Source organism: Pristiophorus japonicus, chromosome 19 (assembly GCF_044704955.1).
Source record: "Pristiophorus japonicus isolate sPriJap1 chromosome 19, sPriJap1.hap1, whole genome shotgun sequence".
NCBI lineage: Eukaryota > Metazoa > Chordata > Chondrichthyes > Pristiophoridae > Pristiophorus > Pristiophorus japonicus.
In genome coordinates, this window is record NC_091995.1 from 90840582 (window position 1) to 90861218 (window position 20637).

Consider the following 20637-nt stretch of genomic DNA (forward strand, 5'->3'; position numbering starts at 1 on the left):
ATTACGCCATCGTACAAAGGTACGCAGGCGTTCTGGGTGTGCACAGACTGAGATTGAAGCAGTTCAGTCAGGTTGCTGCTCAAAGCAGGCTTTTCAATTATTGCAGCTTCTATTCGCTTTTTTTATTTTAAGGGGAGCATGTTGGCAAGTGGGAAGCCTTTAATTATTGACCAGGCAAAACCCGAACTTCAGTCACAGGGTGAATGAGCAAACAGTAAATCACAGGGGGGACATTGATCGGGCTATGTTGAAGTGTTAAAAAGTTTGCCAGCAAGGTTTGAAAGTGTGCAGACCGTGACCGTGTGTTGGGGGGGCATCAGGCCCAGTGACAAGATTCTGTCTGGGAATAAATAAAGGACGTTCAGGGTGGGAGGGGAGAGCCCCCCACACCTGAGAAGGACGAGAGAGGTCCTCAGGGAGGTCTGCCTCGTCGGTTAATAATAAACTTGCTGTCAGGTTGGGCTGGATTTACGACTTGGGCGTAGCCTTTGATTCCGAAATCCAGACGCTTGACAAGCAGAGCTGAGCCCCCGCCCCACTCAATTGAGAAAGGATTAACAGAAAAAAGCAGCATTGGAATGCTGCGCCGTTGCATTGCGAAGGGACAGGAATGGCAGGTGCAGTGGCTTCGGTGAGGCGGGGCTACCGCCGAATGCGTGCCTTACCGTCTTGAGGCGTGAGGTCAGCGATCTGGCTCCGCACCCTCCTGCCGGAGCTTAACTCTCAGAGAACCGCAAGTCAAGGGGGAGAAAAGTTCACACAACACACAGGCTGGCAAAGAGGAAAGCAGCACACCGCGACTTGCGAGATCTCTGTCCTTACCGCTGGGAGCATCATCACTGCATTTGTGGATTTTATTGAACTGACTGCAGGAAGACCTCCTGCCGAATCGATTGTAAGTTTATCTGGAAATGCATTTTTTTTTCAAACTTCTCACTCCTGTTAACCCTTTCCAGTGCACGGTGGCTGTTGTCTTAACCAACAAGCCAAGTGCTCCCCGAACAACAAATACTTCCCCTCCAGTGTGGAAGGGAGAGGGTGGGGGGGGTGGTTTGTGGGGGGTTTGTGAGGTGGGGTGGTTTGTGGTGTGGTGTGGTGTGGGGTGGGGGGTTTGTGAGGTGGGGTGGTTTGTGGTGTGAGGTGGGGTGGTTTGTGGTGTGGTGTGGAGTGGGGGGTTTGTGGGGTGGGGGGTTTGTGGGGTGGGGTGGTTTGTGGTGTAGGGTGGGGTGGGGGGTTTGTGGGGTGGGGTGGTTTGTGGTGTAGGGTGGGGTGGGGGGTTTGTGGGGTGGGGTGGGGTGTTTGTGGTGTAGGGTGGGGGGTTTGTGGGGTGGGGTGGGGTGGTTTGTGGTGTAGGGTGGGGTGGGGGGTTTGTGGGGTGGGGGTGCTGGCACAGCTCTCCTCCCACATTCGACGAAAAAGATTTATATAGCGCCTTTGACGACTGCCAGACTTCCCAAAGCGCTCCACAGCCGATGAAGTACTTTATTGAAGTGCAGTCACTGTTGCAATGTGGGAAACGCGGCAGCCAATTTGCGCACAGCAAGCTCCCACAAATATTAGCATGATGATGACCAGATAACCTGTTTTTTATTATGTTGATTGAGGGATAAATATTGGCCCCAGGACACCGGGGATAACTCCCCTGCTCTTCTTCGAAATAGTGCCACGGGATCTTTTACATCCACTGGAGATGGAAGACGCATATAGGTTTAATGTCGCATCCAAAAGACAGCATTCTGACAGTGTGGCACTCCCTCAGCAGTGTCAGCCTGGATTTTTATGCTCAAGTTCCTGGAGTGGGAATTGAACCCACAACCTTCTGATTCAGAAGTGAGTGTGCTGCCCACTGAGCCACAGCTGACACTGTAAAGCTAACATCGCCCGGTGAAACACAACCATTCGGACCCTACTTTGAAACTTATGAAAGCTAATTTTCGGGGATGTGGGCGTCGCTGGCCAGGCCGGCATTTATTGCCCATCCCTAATTGCCCCTCGAGAAGGTGGTGGTGAGCCGCCTTCTTGAACCGCTGCAGTCCGTGTGGTGAAGGTGCTCCCACAGTGCTGTTAGGGAGGAAGTTCCAGGATTATGATCCACGGACCATGGAGGAACTGGGAGGGGAACGTGGAGCTGGTGGTGTTCCCAGGCACCTGCTGCCCTTGTCCTTCCAGGTGGTGGAGGCTGTGGGTTTGGGAGGTGTTCCTCGGACTGTGCTAACTTAGTTGACCTCTGACAAGTGGGTCAATAACCAGAGATCATCGATTTAAAATCATCGGCAAAAGATCTCGAGGGGAGATCATCCAAAACTAGAGGTGATCCAAAATTCGGCTGCCCCGTGTCCTAACTCGCACCGAGTCCCACACACCCATCACCCCCTGTGCTCGCTGCCCCGTGTCCTAACTCGCACCGAGTCCCGCTCACCCATCACCCCCTGTGCTCGCTGCCCCGTGTCCTAACTCGCACCAAGTCCCGCTCACCCATCACCCCCTGTGCTCGCTGCCCCGTGTCCTAACTCACACCGAGTCCCGCTCACCCATCACCCCCTGTGCTCACTGCCCATGTCCTAACTCGCACCGAGTCCCGCTCACCCATCACCCCCTGTGCTCGCTGCCCCGTGTCCTAACTCACACCGAGTCCCGCTCACCCATCACCCCCTGTGCTCGCTGCCCCGGGTCCTAACTCACACCGAGTCCCGCTCACCCATCACCCCCTGTGCTCGCTGCCCCGGGTCCTAACTCGTACCGAGTTCCGCTCACGCATCACCCCCTGTGCTCGCTGCCCTGTGTCCTAACTCGCACCAAGTCCCGCTCACCCATCACCCACTGTGCTCACTGCCATGTGTCCTAACTCGCACCCAGTCGTCCCGCTCACCCATCACCCCCCGTGCTCGCTGCCCCGTGTCCTAACTCGCACCATGTCCCGCTCACCCATCACCCCCTGTGCTCACTGACCTACATTGGTTCCCGGTTAAGCAACGCATCGATTTCAAAATTCTCACCCTTGTTTTCAAATCCCTCCATGGCCCTCGCCTCTCCCTATCTCTGTAATCTCCTCCAGCCCCACAACCCCCCGCGATGTCTGCGCTCCTCTAATTCTGCCTCTCATGAGCATCCCTGATTATAATCGCTCCACCATTGGTGGCCGTGCTTTCTGTTGCCTGGGCCCCAAGCTCTGGAACTCCCTCCCTAAACCTCTACCTCTCTTTCCTCCTTCAAGACGCTCCTTAAAACCTACCTCTTTGACCAAGCTTTTGGTCATCTGCTGTAATTTCTTCTCATGTGACTTGGTGTCACATTTTATCTGTTTTGTCTTATAAGACTCCTGTGAAGCGCCTTGGGACGGTTCACTACGTTGAAGGCGCTATATAGATACAAGTTGTTGTTGTTGAGACAAGGAGAAATGCTTTTTCAGTCAGAGAGCTGTCAGGATCTGGAACGTTTTACCTGAAATCTGTTGCCATCAATAATTTTAGATGGAATTGAGGGTCATGGACAAACACCAGGTTCTGCCCTCTCACGGAGCCAGCACAGGCACGACGGGCCGAATGGCTCCCGTCTGTTCTGTAATTCTCTATGACTCTGTCAGGGCAGAAGTCAGAGTGCTACAATCGGCGATGGTGCCTCTGGGCCAGGGAAGGGCGATCGTTAATTAATGATCTTTACAAATCGCTGGTTAGACCTCAGCAGGTGCATTGTCTTCCATTCCGGGCACCACCCTTTGGGACGGTTGTCAAAGGGCTTGGAGAGGGTGCAGATGAGCTTCGCCAGAACGGTACCAGGGAATTGGGGGGGGGGGGTCTCTTCAGCTGTGTGGAGAGACTGGAGAGGCTGGGGGTTTGGTGGTCTCAGAGCGGAGTAGGTTTAGGGGAGATTTGACAGGGGCGCGCAAAGTGTTCTGACAGAGTAAATCATGGAGAACCTGTTTCCAGTGGCACAAGGGTCACCAACCAGAGGACACGGGTTTAAGGCGATTGGCAAAAGAACCACATGTGAGATAAGAGAATGTTTTTTTTTTACGCGGCGAGTCATGATCTGGAACGCGCTGCCTGAAAGGGCGGTGGAAGCCGATTCAATAGAATCTTCAAAAGGGAGTTGTGTTTATAGCTGAAAATGAAATATTTGCAGGACTGTGGGGAAAGAGCAGGAGGGAGTGGGACCAATGGGATCGCTCTTTCAAAGAGCCGACACAGATACGATGGGCTGAATGGCCTGCTCCCCTGCTGCATCATTCTCCGATTTCAGCTGGAAAGTATGTCAATGTGGGCACTGGGTGTGGATTATAGAGAGAGCTTTCACTTATATAAGCACTTTGTCTCCTTCGGCTTGTGCCGAAGAGCTTCGCAGCCAATGAATTAATTTTGAGCGGTAGTCACTGTTGTTGGATAGACCAGTGCAGCAACGTACCAAGGTCCCACAGCCAGCAAGGAGATAAGTGGCCTGATAATCTGGTCACTTTGTCTGGTGCTGTTGGGTGGGGGAGGATTGCTCATCAGGAGACCCAAGTAACTCGATCCTTCACTCTGTAGGATCCTGCGATCTTTAACATCCAACAGTCAGACGGGACCTCACTTTAAGAACACAAGAACCGAAGAAACAGGAGCAGGAGTCGGCCATTCGGCCCCTCGAGCCTGCTCCGCCATTCAATAAGATCGTGGCTGATCTGACCTTGACCTCAACTCCACTTCCCTGCCCGCTCCTCATAACCCTTGACTCCCAGTGCAGCGCTGAGGGAGTGCCGCACTGTCGGAGGTGCCATCTTTCAGATGAGACGTTAAACCGAGGCCCCGTCCGCCCCCTCAGGTGGACGTAAAAGATCCCATGGCACAATTTCGAAGAAGAGCAGGGGAGCTATCCCCGGTGTCCTGGCCAATATTTATCCCTCAATTAGCATTAATTTTTTTTAAAGTTTTTCTGGGTAATTATCACATTGCTATTTATGAGAGCTTGCTGTGCGCAAATTAGCTCCATGTTTCATACATTACAGCAATGGCTACATTTCAAAAAGTACTTCATTGGCCATAAAGCATTTGGAATGTCTTGAGGTCGTGAAAGAGGCTCCATACATAAAAAAAGAAAGAAAGAAAGACTTGCATTTAGATAGCGCCTTTCACGACCACTGGATGTCCCAAAGCGCTTTACAGCCAATGCAGTACTTTTGGAGTGTAGTCACTGTTGTAATGTGGGAAACGCGGCAGCCAATTTGCGCACAGCAAGCTCCCACAAACAGCAATGCGATAATGACCCAGATAATCTGTTTTTTTGTTATGTTGATTGAGGGATAAATATTGGCCCCAGGACACCGGGGATAACTCCCCTGCTCTTCTTCAAAACAGTGCCGTGGGATCTTTTACATCCACCTGAGAGAGCAGACGGGGCCTCGGTTTAGCATCTCATCTGAAAGACGGCACCTCCGACAGTGCGGCACTCCCTCAACATTGCACTGGAGGGTCGGCCTAGGTTTACGTGCTCAAGTCCCTGGAGCGAGACTTGAACCCACAACCTTCTGACTCCGAGGCGAGAGAGTGTGCTGCCCACTGAGCCACGGCTGGGAAATGCAAGCCTTTCTTTTGCCTTTTGTTTTGCGAGATTGGGGATAAGGTTCGAGGTTGGGGCAGACGAGTGGGAGCGTTACTCTGTTTCTGACAGAGTGTACCTGATGTGGGAGAGCTTACTGTTGACATATATTGTCTCTATCCCATCACCACCAATCACATCACACCACTTCCATGTGCAAGCAAAATGTTTTTGCTTTTTTGTAAATGGGTTTCATTCGGGTTGGTTCTTGGGGTGAAGTGTCGGGGGGGCGGGGTCGTAGCGATTCTGTGAGACCGACGTATTTGCTAATTCTGCCGATCCATAGTAGGAGACTCATCGTTGTTAGCCGTGGCTCAGTGGGCAACACACTCGTCTCCAAGTCGTGGGTTCAAGTCCCATTCCAGGGACTTGAGCACTTAAATCTAAGGTCACACTCCCAGTGTAGTGCTAAGAGAGTGCTGCACTGTCAGAGGGGCAGCACTGAGGGAGTGCCGCACTGTCGAAGGGGCAGTACTGAGGGAGTGCCGCACTGTCGGAGGGGCAGTACTGAGGGAGTGCCGCACTGTCGGAGGGGCAGTACTGAGGGAGTACTGTACTGTCGGAGGGGCAGTACTGAGGGAGTACTGTACTGTCAGAGGGGCAGTACTGAGGGAATACTGCACTGTCGGAGGGGCAGTACTGAGGGAGTACTGCACTGCCGGAGGGGCAGTACTGAGGGAGCGCCGCACTGCCGGAGGGGCAGTACTGAGGGAGTACTGCACTGTCGATGAGGGAGCGCCGCACTGTCGGAGGGGCAGTACTGAGGGAGCGCCGGAGGGGCAGTACTGAGGGAGCGCCGCACTGCCGGAGGGGCAGTACTGAGGGAGCGCCGCACTGCCGGAGGGGCAGTACTGAGGGAGCGCCGCACTGCCGGAGGGGCAGTACTGAGGGAGCGCCGCACTGCCGGAGGGGCAGTACTGAGGGAGCGCCGCACTGCCGGAGGGGCAGTACTGAGGGAGCGCCGCACTGCCGGAGGGGCAGTACCGAGGGAGTGCCACACTGTCGGAGGGGCAGCGCTGAGGGAGCGCTGCATTGGTGGAGGGGCAGTACTGGGGGAGCGCTGCACTGTCAGAAGTGCTGACTTTCAAATGCGACTTTAATCCGAGGCCCCGTCTGCCTTCTCGGACGTAAAAGATGCTGTGGCCACTATTTCAAATAAACAATATTTAGCCCTCAACCAACACCTATAAACAGGTGATCTGGTCATTGTCCGATTGCTGTTTGTGGGAGATTGCTGCAGGCATAAATTGGCTGCCGCGTTTCCCGACATAATAACAGTGACTGCACTTCAAAAGTACTTCATTGGCTGTAACGTGCTTTTGGGATGCCCTGAGGCTGTGAAAGGCGCTGTATAAATCATGACGGAAACTTTCTGTCAGGCTGTATTGTCGGAATGCAATCAGGGCAGTCGAGTGGAAGCCATGGAAACGCAATGGAGAATCGGAAACACTAAAAATAAGGGTGGTGATACCAGCGGTGACTCACTCTCCAACATCTCTGGATATTATTGTGTAAAGCTGACCTTTGAACTACCCAATTGCAATGAGGTCATCAAGGCAAACGCAATCACTGTAGCTGTCAGACACCTTAACATCACTGACTGGTGTAAGTAGGAACTTATTTAAACATTCACTCTGTTTGTACAAGAGGCTGGCTCACATCTTGCACAATTCCGTTGCAAAATCTTTATGGACGTAATGAAACTGACTGAGATTTTTCTTAAGACTGTGATATTTTTCTTACGACATCACAAACACACACATACAAGATGGCTCCACTGCACACGCACCTGTCAGGTGACCTAGTCACATGACCCTTTTACTATATTGACATCAGTAGTCCACTAGGTGGAGCAGTAGTCCACTTGGCGGCGCTCTATATCACAAAGACTTGTTCCCGCACCTTCCATTTCGACACTTCCCTCTCACCTGCCTGTTGGGATTCCCCTGTGCCTCACGTTGTTCACTAATGCAAAGGATAGATGTAGAAAAATCCACTTGTATGTGGCTCAGCGTGTGTGTGTGTCTCAGTGTCAGCTCCTGTACATGTACCGTACGCACCGGGTAAAAAGGATCTATTTATTCCCGCCCCCTCACCCCCACATACTGAATAAAATGGCCCGTGTGTGTAAATGTACTCTGTAAACTGGGTACGCGATATGCTCATCACATCGGAGGAGCTGGTATCTGGGAGGGGACAGGCTGCGTTGTCAATGCGGCTGGTATTAATTGGGATCTCACAAGGGTTCAACAAATATGTCCACGTCTTCGACATTAGTGATGGACAGCTCCCTCTTGATCACAGTCTGACTTGTGAACTTGGGTCTTCTTTGGCAGGTTCTCCCTTTCACACTGCATCACTGTCACACTGCGTCACTGTCACACCGAGTCACTGTCGCACCGCATCACTGTCACGTCACATCAGTGTCACATCATGTTACTGTCACACCGCGTCACTGTCACACCGAGTCACTGTCGCACCGCATCACTGTCACGTCACTGTCACGTCACATCACTGTCACATCGCGTTACTGTCACACCGCATCACTGTCACGTCACTGTCACGTCACATCACTGTCACATCGCGTTACTGTCACACCGCGTCACTGTCACGTTACTGTCACATCACGTCACTTTCGCACCACGTCGCTGTCACGTCACATCACGTTACTGTCACACTGTGTCACTGTCACACCGCGTCACTGCCACGTTACTGTCACATCACGTCACTTTCGCACCACGTCGCTGTCACGTCACATCACGTTACTGTCACACTGTGTCACTGTCACACCGCGTCACTGTCACGTTACTGTCACATCACGTCACTTTCGCACCACGTCGCTGTCACGTCACATCACGTTACTGTCACACTGCGTCACTGTCACATCAAGTCACTGTCACAGGCGTCACTGACCATTAACATAACCACCATGCTACTGTAGGAGTTGGAGTTTAGAAGAATGAGAGGTGATGTTATTGAAACGTATAAGATTCTGAGGGTGCTGGACAGGTTAGATGCTGAGAGGATGTTTCCCCTTGGGGGGGGGGGGGGGGGGGAATCGAGATCTAGGGGGCGTAGTCTCAGAATAAGGGACCGCCCATTCAAGACGGAGATGAGGAGGAATTTCTTCTCTCAGAGGGTCATGAATATTTGGAATTCTCTACCCCAGAGAGCTGTGGAGGCTGGGTCATTGAATATATTTAAGGTGGAGATAGACAGATAAGGGAGTCGAGGGTTATGGGGAGCGGGCGGGGAAGTGGAGTTGAGGCCAAGACCAGATCAGCCATGATCTTATTGAATGGCGCAGCAGGCTCAAGGGGCTGAATGGCCGACACCTGCTCCGAATTCTTATGTTCTTATGTCATCATCATAGGCAGTCCCTCAAAATCGAGGAAGACTTGCTTCCACTCTTAAAATGAATCCTTAGGTGGCTAAACAGTCCAATACGAGAGCTACAGTCCTTGTCACAGGTGGAACAGACAGTCGTTGAGGGAATGGGTGGGTGGGACAGGTTTGCCGCATGTTCTTTCCGCTGCCCGCGCTTGATTTCTGCATGTTCTCGGCGACGAGACTCGAGGTGCTCAGCGCCCTCCCGGATGCACTTCCTCCACTTAGGGCGGTCTTTGGCCAGGGACTCCCAGGTGTCGGTGGGGATGTTGCACTTTATCAGGGAGGCTTTGAGGGTGTCCCTGTAACGTTTCCTCTGCCCGCCTTTGGCTCGTTTGCCGTGAAGGAGTTCCGAGTAGAGCGCTTGCTTTGGGAGTCTCGTGTCTGGCATGCGAACAATGTGGCCCGCCCAGCAGTAAGTTCTTTTGTATCTCAGAGGTGATTGCATAACGATACACTCCTGGCACTGACCTCTGCAGCAAGGCAAACATTGAGGAGGGAAAAAAACATAATAACAGTTTAATCAGCTCGTGCATCAGAATGAAACCTAGGTGCAGCTTTCAATAAAGAAATGCAACTGGGTTTCTAGAATGTTCTGCTGTCTGCAGGAGAGATATGACACTGGGATTGGCTGGGCTCAGTGGATTGTGGGCCTGCCTATGATTATTCTCTTGCATCTCCCAGGAGATATTCACTTATCTGCACACCACCTTCCTCAGTCCCAATGTTCGAAACTCATCCAATTCATTCTCATATTGCAAAGTACCAAATCCCTTTCCATTCACTCCCACTGTTCCAAATCCCAGTGGTCCAAACCTCTTCCTGTCCATTCCCATTGTACGGCATCACAACAAACTGAGCTTCTTCTCATTAACTTTCATGCTACTGATCCAGATTCCTTTCAATTCACTCCCAATAGGAAGAGTCCCAAAGGTCTAAACCCTTTCCCATTTGCTCCCATTGCAGGGAATCCCAATAGGGCCCAATTCCTTCCAATTCCATTCTACAGATTCTACAGATACTTAACAGACTCAATTACTTCCTATTCATAAGAACAGAAGAAATAGGAGCAGGAGTCGGCCATTCAGCCCCTCGAGCCTGCTCCACCATTCAATAAGGTCATGGCTGATCTGATCATGGACTCAGTTCCACTTCCCTGCTCGCTCCCCATAACCCTTCACTCCCTTATCGCTCAAAAATCTATCTAGCTCCGCCTTAAATATATTCAATGACCCAGCCTCCACAGCTCTCTGGGGCAGAGAATTCCATAGATTTACAACCCTCTGAGAGAAGAAATTCTTCCTCATCTCCGTTTTAAATGGACGGCCCCTTAGTCTAAGACTATGTCCCCTAGTTTCAGCCTTCCCCATCAGTGGAAATATCCTCTCTGCATCCACCTTGTCGAGCCCCCTCATTAGTTTATATGTTTCGATAAGATCACCTCTCATTCTTCTGAACTCCAATGCGTATAGGCTCAACCTATCTTCATAAGTCAACCCCTTCATCTCCGGAATCAACCTAGTGAACCTCCTCTGAACAGCCTCCAATGCAAGTATATCCTTCCTTGAATAGAGACCAGTACTCCAGGTGTGGCCTCACCAATACCCTGTACAGTTATAGCAGGACTTCTCTGCTTTTATACTCTATCCCCCTTGCAATAAAGGCCAACATTCCATTTGCCTTCCTGATTACTTGCTGTACCTGCATACTAACTTTTTGTGCTTCATGCACAAGGATTCATCCCAATGAATGGAATTCTGATCAAACAAATTCCTCCAAATTTATTCCAACAGTATGGAATCCCAATGGACGAACTCCCTTCCTAGAGCTACGGCTTAGTGTTGGCACAATGAGCCAAAAGGTCATGGGTTCAAGTCCCACTTCAGATAGCCATGCCTGATATATATTTCTTTTTTTTGGCTTATAACAGAAATTGTGAAATTTGAACATTCTTTTAAGTGGGTTAATGTAGAATTAAAATTTGTTCCGACTGACACCATTTAACAAAACTAAACATTGTGCAGCAAAATAAATCAGTTACGATCTTAGAAATTAATAAACGGCATAATGTCTCTGATTTTCTCTCATGACAACATAAGAAATAGGAGCAGGAGTCGGCCATTCGGCCCCTCGAGCCTGCTCCGCCATTCAATGAGATCCTGGCTGATCTTCGACCTCAACTCCACTTTCCCGCCCGATCCCCATATCCCTCGATTTCCTTAATCTCCAAAAATCTATCGATCTCTGTCTTGAATATAGTCAACAGCTGAGCCTCCACAGCCCTCTGGGGCAGAGAATTCCAAAGATTCACCACCCTCTGAGTGAAGAAATGTCTCCTCATCTCAGTCCTAAATGGCCGACCCCTTATTCTGAGACTGTGGGACCCCTGGTTCTAGACTCCCCAGCCCGGGGGGAAACATCCTCCCTGCATCTACCCTGTCAAGCCCTGTAAGAAATTTGTATGTTTCAATGAGATAACCTCTCATTCTTCTAAATTCTAGAGAATATCGGCTTAGTCTACTTGACCTCCGAACTATCAAACTCCTTCTCTTCATCAGTCTTCACTTCTCCCAACAATCTTTAGCTTTTCTTAAAGTGTTAGCCGTGGCTCAGTGGGCAGCACTCTCGCTTCTGAGTCAGAAGGTTGTGGGTTCAAGTCCCACTCAATGGACTTAAGCACAAAAATTTAGGCTGACACTCCCGGTGCAGTGCTGAGGGAGTGCCGCACTGTCGGAGGTGCCGTCTTTTGGATGAGATGTTAAACCGAGGCCCTGTCTGCTCTCTCAGGTGGATGTAAAAGATCCCGTGGGCACTATTTCGAAGAAGAGCAGGGGGGTTATCCCCAGTGTCCTGGGGCCAATATTTATCCTCCAAATAAACATAAGAAAAACAGATGATCTGGGTCATTACCACATTGCTGTGTGTGGGAGCTTGCTGTGCGCAAATTGGCTGCTGCCTTTCCCACATTACAACAGTGACTACACTCCAAAAGTACTTCATTGGCTGTAAAGCACTTTGAGACATCCGGTGGTTGTGAAAGGCGCGATATAAATGCAAGTCCTTCCTTTTTTCTTCTTTAAAGCTGTTTTTACTCAATTCGTTTTTTTCCGACCTTCCCAGCGTCCTGCACTGTGGAACTTTTGCTCTTCACCTTGGTGTCAAAAGTTAAAAACAAATGGGGGCATCGGTCAGAATGTTAAATGTTTTTATTTAAATCTCTTCAGTCACATTCCAACATTTTCAAACACCGCATCAAATTCTTTCTCGCACTGGAACCCGCCCCCTCACAGCACTGTGGGAGCACCTTCACCACACGGACTGCGGTGGTTCAAGGTTCACCACCTTCTCCGGGGCAATTAGGGATGGGCAATAAATGCCAGCCCTTGCCAGCGACGCCCACATCCCAGGCTGGTACTGAATAAAGTCTGAAAACATTTGCTCATTCCAGCACTGCAAAGTCTTACCAAGTATTCACAGTGCAGAAACAGACCATTCGGCTGAGCAGGACGTTATGATCCACAATAGCCTCCTCCCACTCCTCTTCGACAAGGTTAAAGTGCGGTGTGGTACAGTTGGAGAGCATGTAATGAGAAGTTTGACCAAGGTTATAAAATGGTGGAGCGTGGGTATTTTGGAAATGTACTCATGCGATGTGGGTGTCGCTGGCAAGGCCGGCATTTATTGCCCATCCCTAATTGCCCCTTGAGAAGGTGGTGGTGAGCCGCCTTCTTGAACCGCTGCAGTCCCGTGTGGTGAAGGTGCTCCCACAGTGCTGTTAGGGAGGGAGTTCCAGTGTGGGAAAGAATTTTATGAGGTGCTAAAAAATGGCGGAATGTGATGGAAGAGAGTTTAACAGGCCATTTGACCACGTGTAGTGTTATTCATGGAAACAGAGAAACATAGAAAATAGGTGCAGGAGCAGGCCATTCGGCCCTTCGAGACTGCACCACCATTCAATATGATCATGGCTGATCATTCACCTCAGTACCCCTTTCCAGCTTTCTCTCCATACTCCTTGATCCCTTTAGCCGCAAGGGCCATATCTAACTCCCTCTTGAATATATCCAATGAACTGGCATCTACAACTCTCTGCGATAGGGAATTCCACAGGTTAACAACTCTCTGGGTGAAGAAGTTTCTCCTCATCTCAGAGCCATACAGAGTTAAACTCCCTCTACACTGTCCCATCAAATGCTCCCAGGGCAGGTACAGTATGAGTTAGATACACTGTCCCATCAAACACTCCCAGGACAGGTACAGTATGGGTTAGATACAGAGTAAAGCTCCCTCTACACTGTCCCATCAAACACTCCCAGGGCAGGTACAGCTCGGGGTTAGATACAGAGTAAAGCTCCCTCTAAACTGTCCCATCAAACACTCCCAGGGCAGGTACAGCACGGGGTAAGATACAGAGTAAAGCTCCCTCTACACTCTCCCATCAAACACTCCCAGGGCAGGTACAGCACGGGGTTAGATACAGAGTAAAGCTCCCTCTACACTGTCCCATCAAACACTCCAGGGCAGATACAGCATGGGTTAGGTGTAGAATAAAACTCTACTCAACCTAACCATTGAACCTTAACCCCAATGTTAGAAAAACACCTCCCACTGTACTAGGGTGAAATTGGCATTTTTGAGCCAGCTAATTCCTGTAGCCAATCACGATGGAGGTCAGAAACCTGGCTGGATAAATCAATGGACAGTGCTGTGTGTGGGAAGAGGTGGGGATGAGGGTGAATCAAGCCACAGGAAGAGGTTGCTCTGCGACCTTTCATTATTTGTTTTTCTATTTTAACAAGTCCTTTCAATTTTTTTCCTTCAGAATTTTGCTGAAGCTGAGATCAGCGATGAGTTACGGGTCCAGAGACCGAAGCGGCTTCTTCCAGCATGGGTAGGTCTATGTTACTCGACGCTTGCATCTGGTACCTTGCACACAACGCACGTCATCCGTAGAGTGGGGCGCGTTCATGGAGAGTGGGGAGCAGAAGGGGAGTGAGTGACGGAATGTGTGTGAGCGATTGCGTGTATCTGTTTGTGTGTGTGTGTGCTCGACTACAATCATAAAATAGAATCATAAAAGGGTTACAGCACAGAAGGAGGCCATTCGGCCCGTCGAGCCCGTGCCGGCTCTCTGCAAGAGCACCTCAGCCAGTCCCACTCCCCCCCGCCCTTTCCCCGTAGCCCTGCAATTTTTTTTCTTTCAGGTACTTATCCAACTCCCTTTTGAAAGCCGCGATTGAGTCTGCCTCCACCGCCCTCTCAGGCAGCGCATTCCAGATCCTAACCACTCGCTGCGTAAAAACTTTTTTCCTCGTGTCGTCTTTGGTTCTTCTGCCAATCGCCTTAAATCTGTGTCCCTCTGGTTCTCGACCCTTCCACCAATGGGAACAGTTTCTCTCTCTCTACTCTGTCCAGACCCCTCATTACAACAGAATGACTACACCCTTGCTACTAAAAACAGTTTCTACTGATTTATGTGTCAGCCGTGGCTCAGTGGGCAGCACCCTCACCTCTTGAGTCAGAAGGTTGTGGGTTCAAGTCCCACTCCAGCGACTTGAGCACATAAATCTAGGCTGACACTCCCAGTGCAGTGCTGAGGGAGCGCCGCACTGTCAGAGGTGCCGTCTTTCGGATGAGACGTTAAACCGAGGCCCCGTCTGCTCTCAGGGGGACGTAAAAGATCCCACGACCACTATCTCGAAGAAGAGCAGGGGAGTTATCTGCGGTGTCCTGGGCCAATATTTATCCCTCAATCAACATAATGGAAAAAGCAGATTATCTGGGTCATTATCACATTGCTGTTTGTGGGAGCTTGCTGTGTGCAAATTCGCTGCCGCGTTTCCCACATTACAACAGTGACCACACTCCAAAAGTACTTCATTGGCTGTAAAGTGCTTTGAGACGTCCGGTGGTCTGTGAAAGGCGCTATATAAATGCGAGTCTTTCTTTCAAACATTGAACACCCATGCTAAATCTCCCCACGACCTTTGCTGCTGTGAAGAGAACAATCCCGGCTTCTCTAGCCTCCCCGGATAACTGAAGTCCCTCATCCCGTGGTATCCTCCTCATCGCTTATTAAATTCTCCGCTGCTCTTCATCCAGCTCGTTACCGTTTGGTGGCATCTCGCTCAGTGCAAAATAGCCGCCACATTTGCTCATAATTATCACAGGCAGTCCCTCGGAATCGAGGAAGACTTGCTTCCACTCTCAAAGTGAGTTCTCAGGTGACGGAACAGTCCAATACGGGAATTACAGTCTCTGTCCCAGGACAGACAGTGGTTGAGGGAAGGGGAGGGTGGGACTGGTTTGCCGCACGCTCCTTCCGCTGCCTGCGCTTGGTTTCTGCACACTCTCGGCGACGAGACTCGAGGTGCTCAGTGCCCTCCCAGATGCACTTCCTCCACTTAGGGCGGTCTTTGGCCAGGGACTCCCAGGTGTCGGTGGGGATGTTGCGCTTTATCAGGGAGGCTTTGAGGGTGTCCTTGTAACGTTTCCTCTGCCCACCTGGGGCTCGCTTGCCGTGAAGGAGTTCCGAGTAGAGCGCTTGCTTTGGGAGTCCTCGTGTCGGGCCTGCGGACAATGTGGCCCTGCCCAACGGAGCTGGTCGAGCGTGGTCAGTGCTTCGACGCATGGGGATGTTGGCCTGGTCGAGGACGCTGACGTCGGTCCCAGTGGATTTGCAGGATCTTGTGGAGGCATCTGCTTACGTGGCCAATCACACCACACTTCGAAGTGATTCGCCGATGAAGGGCCCTGGAGGTGCTTCCGACAGACACGATCATGCGCGGTATAAACACAAGCTTTTCTTTCGCCGAGATTGTTTTTGTCGTTGTCTTCACACGGCCCCACAATGCATTGTGTAAACAGAATAATCTATACTCAGCAACAAAGCAACCAAGCAGCTCCTCACCTGTGTTGTTGTACCTGAGAACCTGTCGGTCCACAAAGCCGACCCGATCTCCCAATCCAAATTAAACCCTGCCTTTGTTGAATCAGGAGGCAAATGCCTGTGCTATGCAGTCAGCACTGGTTTGGCTTGCAGCCTAGTTTCAAGGCCTGGGGCACCTTTCCTATTTCGGTCTTTGTGGTTCTGGGACTCACTGTAACAGTAGATAATGGTGCAACCTCCATGGTACAAATGGTCCAATGTTCTTTGCATACTTTGCAATGTGGCAGGACAGATGCACCAACGTCAGCGTCCTCGATCAGCCCAACATCCCCAGCATCGAAGCAATGACCACACACGACCAGCTCCGTTGGACGGGCCACATCGTCTACTGGACTCCCAAAGCAAGCGCTCTACTCGGAGCTCCGACACGGCAAGCGAGCCCCCAGGTGGGCAGCGGAAATGCTTCAAGGGCACCCTCAAAGCCGCCTTGATAAAATGCAACATCCCCACCGACACCTGGGAGTCCCTGGCCAAAGACCGCCCTAAGTGGAGGAGAAGCATCCGGGAAGGCGCTGAGCACCTCGAGTCCCTTTGCCCGGAGCACGCGGAAGGCAAGTACAGACAACAGGAGGAGTACAGGACAACCCAAGCACCCCACCCACCCATCCCTCCAACCACCGTCTGCCCCACCTGTGACAGAGACTGTAGGTCCTGCGTTGGTCACCTGGGAACTCTTCCGCGACTCCGAGGGAAGAAGAAGGATGTGGAGCAAGTTCACTTTGGAAGAGATGGAGTTGTTGCCACCTTTTGTCACGTCTACACAACCGAAGTTGTCAAAAAGAAAGAGAGACTTGCATTTATATGCAACCACCGGACGTCCCAAAGCGCTTTACAGCCAATGAAGTACATTTAGAACTGCAGTCACTCTTGCAATGTGTGAAAGGCGGCAGCCAATTTGCGTTCAGCAAGCTCCCATAAACAGCAATGTGATAATGACCAAATAATCTGTTTTTTAGTGAAGGATAAATATTGGCCAGGACACCGGGGATAACTCCCCTGCTCTTCTTCAAAATAGTGCCATGGGATCTTTCGCATCCACCTGAGAGAGCAGACGGGGCCTCGGTTTAACGTCTTATCCGAAAGCACTACACTGGGAGTGTCAGCCTAGATTTTTGTGTCCCTTGGAGTGGGACTTGAACACACGACCTTACGACTGAGAGGAGAGAGTGTGCTGCCCACTGAGCAACAGATTGACACTGGTTGGGCATATCCCAGGGGGGGGGGGGGGGTTTCATCACATGACTTCTCGCCTCCTACCTGCTGCCACTGCATTGCCATCATTGGTCAGCCAACGTATCCATCTTTGCAGCCCATAGCCAATTGGAAAGCGAACAGATTCTTCGCTCCCTGGGAATAGGAGGAGGCCATTTTGCCCCTCGAGCCTGTTGCGCCATTCTGCGAGCTCGTGGCTGACCTGATGACCTGATTGAGTGGAGCATAAATGCCAGCATGGATTGATTAGGCTGAATGGCCTGTTTCTGTGCCATATAGAAACATAGAAAATAGGTGCAGGAGTAGGCCATCCGGCCCTTCGAGCCTGCACCGCCATTCAATAAGATCATTCGTTCATTACCCCGTTCCTGCTTTCCCCTTGATCCCTTTAGCCGCAAGGGCCATATCTAACTCCCTCTTGAATATATCCAATGAACTGGCATCAACAACTCTCTGCAATAGGGAATTCCACAGGTTAACAACTCTGAGTGAAGAAGTTACTCCTCATCTCAGTCCTAAATGGCTTACCCCTTATCCTAAGACTATGTCCCCTGGTTCTGGACTTCCCTAACATCAGGAACATTCTTCCTGCATCTAACCTGTCCAATCCCATCAGAATTTTATATGTTTCTATGAGATTCCCTCTCATGCTTCTAAACGCCAGTGAATACAGGCCCAGTAGATCCAGTCTCTCCTCATATGTCAGTCCTGCCATCCCAGGAATCAGTCTGGTGAACATTCGCTGCACTCCCTCAATAGCAAGAACGTCCTTCCTCAGATTAGGAGACCAAAACTGAACACAATATTCCAGTGGGGCCTCACTAAGGCCCTGTACAACTGCAGTAAGACTTCCCTGCTCCTATACTCAAATCCCCTAGCTATGAAGGCCAACATACCATTTGCCTGCTGTACCTGCATGCCAACTTTGCATCAATGACTGATGAACCATGACACCCAGGTCTTATTGCACCTCTCCTTTTCCTAATCTGCCGCCATTCAGATAATATTCTGCCTTTGTGTTTTTGCCGCCAAAGTGGATAACCTCACATTTATCCACATTATACTGCATCTGCCATGCATTTGCCCACTCACCTAACCGGTCCAAGTCACCCTGCAGCCTTTTAGCGTCCTCCTCAAAGCTCACACCGCCACCCAGCTTAGTGTCATCTGCAAACTTGGAGATATTACACTCAATTCTATCATCAAAATCATTAATATATATTGTAAATATTGTATATCCGATATAATCCTGTGTTACTTGACAAGGAACCAAGTGAAAAGGAAATAGTCTGGCATCGATCATTAATTTTTATTTATGCACTTAATAGGCATAACCGTTAATCTTACGACCGCTACCCATTTGGAATATCTAATCCAAATCTGCTGCATCCAAGCCTTTCACAAAATTCAAATCATAATTCCTTTGCTAATCAGCTAAGCCTACTCTCCTCTTGTTCCACTCGGTTATATAAAGAACATACAAACACACTAAAATGACAGACAGGAAATGTTCCACACAGTCATGATGTCATAAGAACAGAAGAAATAGGAGCAGGAGTAGGCCATACGGCCCCTCGAGTCTGCTCCGCCAATCAATAAGATCATGGCTGATCCGATCATGGACTCAGCTCCACTTCCCTGCCCGCTCCCCATAACCCCTGATCCCCTTATCATTTAAGAAACTGTCTATCTCTGTCTTAAATTTATTCAATGTCCCAGCTTCCACAGCTCTCTGAGGGCATCGAATTCCACAGATTTACAACCCTCCGAGAGAAGAAATTTCTCCTCATCTCAGTTTTAATTGGGCGGCCCCTTATTCTAAGATCGTGCCCTCTAGTTCTAGTCTCCCCCATCAGTGGAAACATCCTCTCTGCATCCACCTCGTCAAGCCCCCTCATAATCTTATACGTTTCGATAAGATCACCTCTCATTCTTCTGAACTCCAATGAGTAGAGGCCCATCCTACTCAACCTTTCCTCATAAGTCAACCCCCTCATCCCCAGAATCAACCGAGTGAACCTTCTCTGAACTGCCTCCAAAGCAAGTATATCCTTTCGTAAATATGGAAACCAAAACTGCGCTCAGTACTCCAGGTGTGGCCTCACCAATACCTGGTATAACTATAGCAAGACTTCCCTGCCCCTCCTATGCATCACAACGGTTCTTGAGGGAAGGAAATCTGTCGCCATTACCCGGTCTGGCCGATATGTGACTCCAGACCCATAGCAATGTGGCTCACCACCACCTCCTCGAGGGCAATTAGGGATGGGCAATAACCCCACATCCCAGGAACAAATATATATCAGGCTTAAGACACTTCCGTACCAAAGCCACAGGTAAGCTCCTGAGCGTGGCAAAAAACAAAACGGGTTTAAGAAAAACCCCAAAGGGCAATTGGGGGGTGGGGGGAGGAAAAAATAACAAGAAAATTCCTCTCTGACCCACTCAGGTGATCAAAAGAAATGCAGGAGATCACATTGTCCCTGATGGACGTTGCGGAATATCTGACTCTTGCATCAGCTGATCTCCGCACCGGCCTGGAGGGCAAGCGTTGCAGAGAAAATAAAGACTTGCATTTATATAGCGCCTTTCACGACAACCGGATGTCTCAAAGCGCTTTACAGCCAATGAAGTACTTTTGGAGTGTAGTCGCTGTTGTAATGTGGGACACACCAACTTGCGCACAGCAAGCTCCCACAAACCGCAATATGATAATGACCAGATAATCTGTTTTTGTTATGTTGATTGAGGGATAAATATTGGCCCTAGGACACTGGGGAGAACTCCCCTGCTCTTCTTCCAAATAGTGCCACGGGATCTTTTACGTCCACCTGAGAGGTCAGACGTAGCCTCGGTTTAATGACCGAAAGACGGCACCTCCGACAGTGCAGCACTCCCTCAGCACTGCACTGGGAGTGTCGGCCTAGATTTTTGTGCTCAAGTCCCTGGAGTGGGACTTGAACCCACAACCTTCTGACTCAGCCACACCGAGCCACAGCTGACACACGAGCAGCGATATATGTAAACACACACCTCAGTTATGTAACGAGAAGGAGTAGTGAAAGCGTTAAGGCTTTCAGTTGCTCCTTAATGCGTTAATTAACACCATTTAGCTGCGGTGATAATTGTCCAAGCAGCCCACGCACGTGGGCTGCTTGCCTCGGAGTGCTTTATGTTCTGGGAACGGCGCTTGTTGATTTGATGATGTGTTTTATTTTAGATTGACTCTTGGCTGAATTATTAAAGAGTGGGAAAAAAAAAAGCCAATAAGATTATGGTCAAATTTCAAATAAGTGGCCCTGGGTCAGGGAAAGGAATGAAATATCATCTGTGTGTGTGTGTGTGCGTGCGCAAGTTAGTGCTAGTGTGCTGCTGTGTGTGCGCACTAGTTGATGTGTGTGTTGGTGATCTTGTAGGTCTGTGTTTGCACATGTTGATGATAGTTGGCACGTGTTAGTGTGTGCGTGTGTTGGTGCGTGAGCGTGTTGGTGTGTTTGCGCATGTTGGTGTGTGTGTGT

The 20637-nt window shown here is 50.2% G+C and overlaps 1 protein-coding gene across 1 annotated transcript in view; it reads left to right on the forward strand.

Moving 5' to 3' along the window:
• The first annotated feature begins 584 nt into the window (after positions 1-584).
• LOC139230034 (epidermal growth factor receptor kinase substrate 8-like protein 1) overlaps positions 585-20637 on the forward strand; it is a 75405-nt gene continuing 55352 nt past the window's right edge. Inside the window, exons 1-2 of the mRNA XM_070861784.1 lie at positions 585-895; positions 13781-13849. Of these exons, the coding sequence (XP_070717885.1) occupies positions 13806-13849 (44 nt within the window). The 5' untranslated portion in view covers positions 585-895; positions 13781-13805. The remainder of the gene's footprint in view (positions 896-13780; positions 13850-20637) is intronic.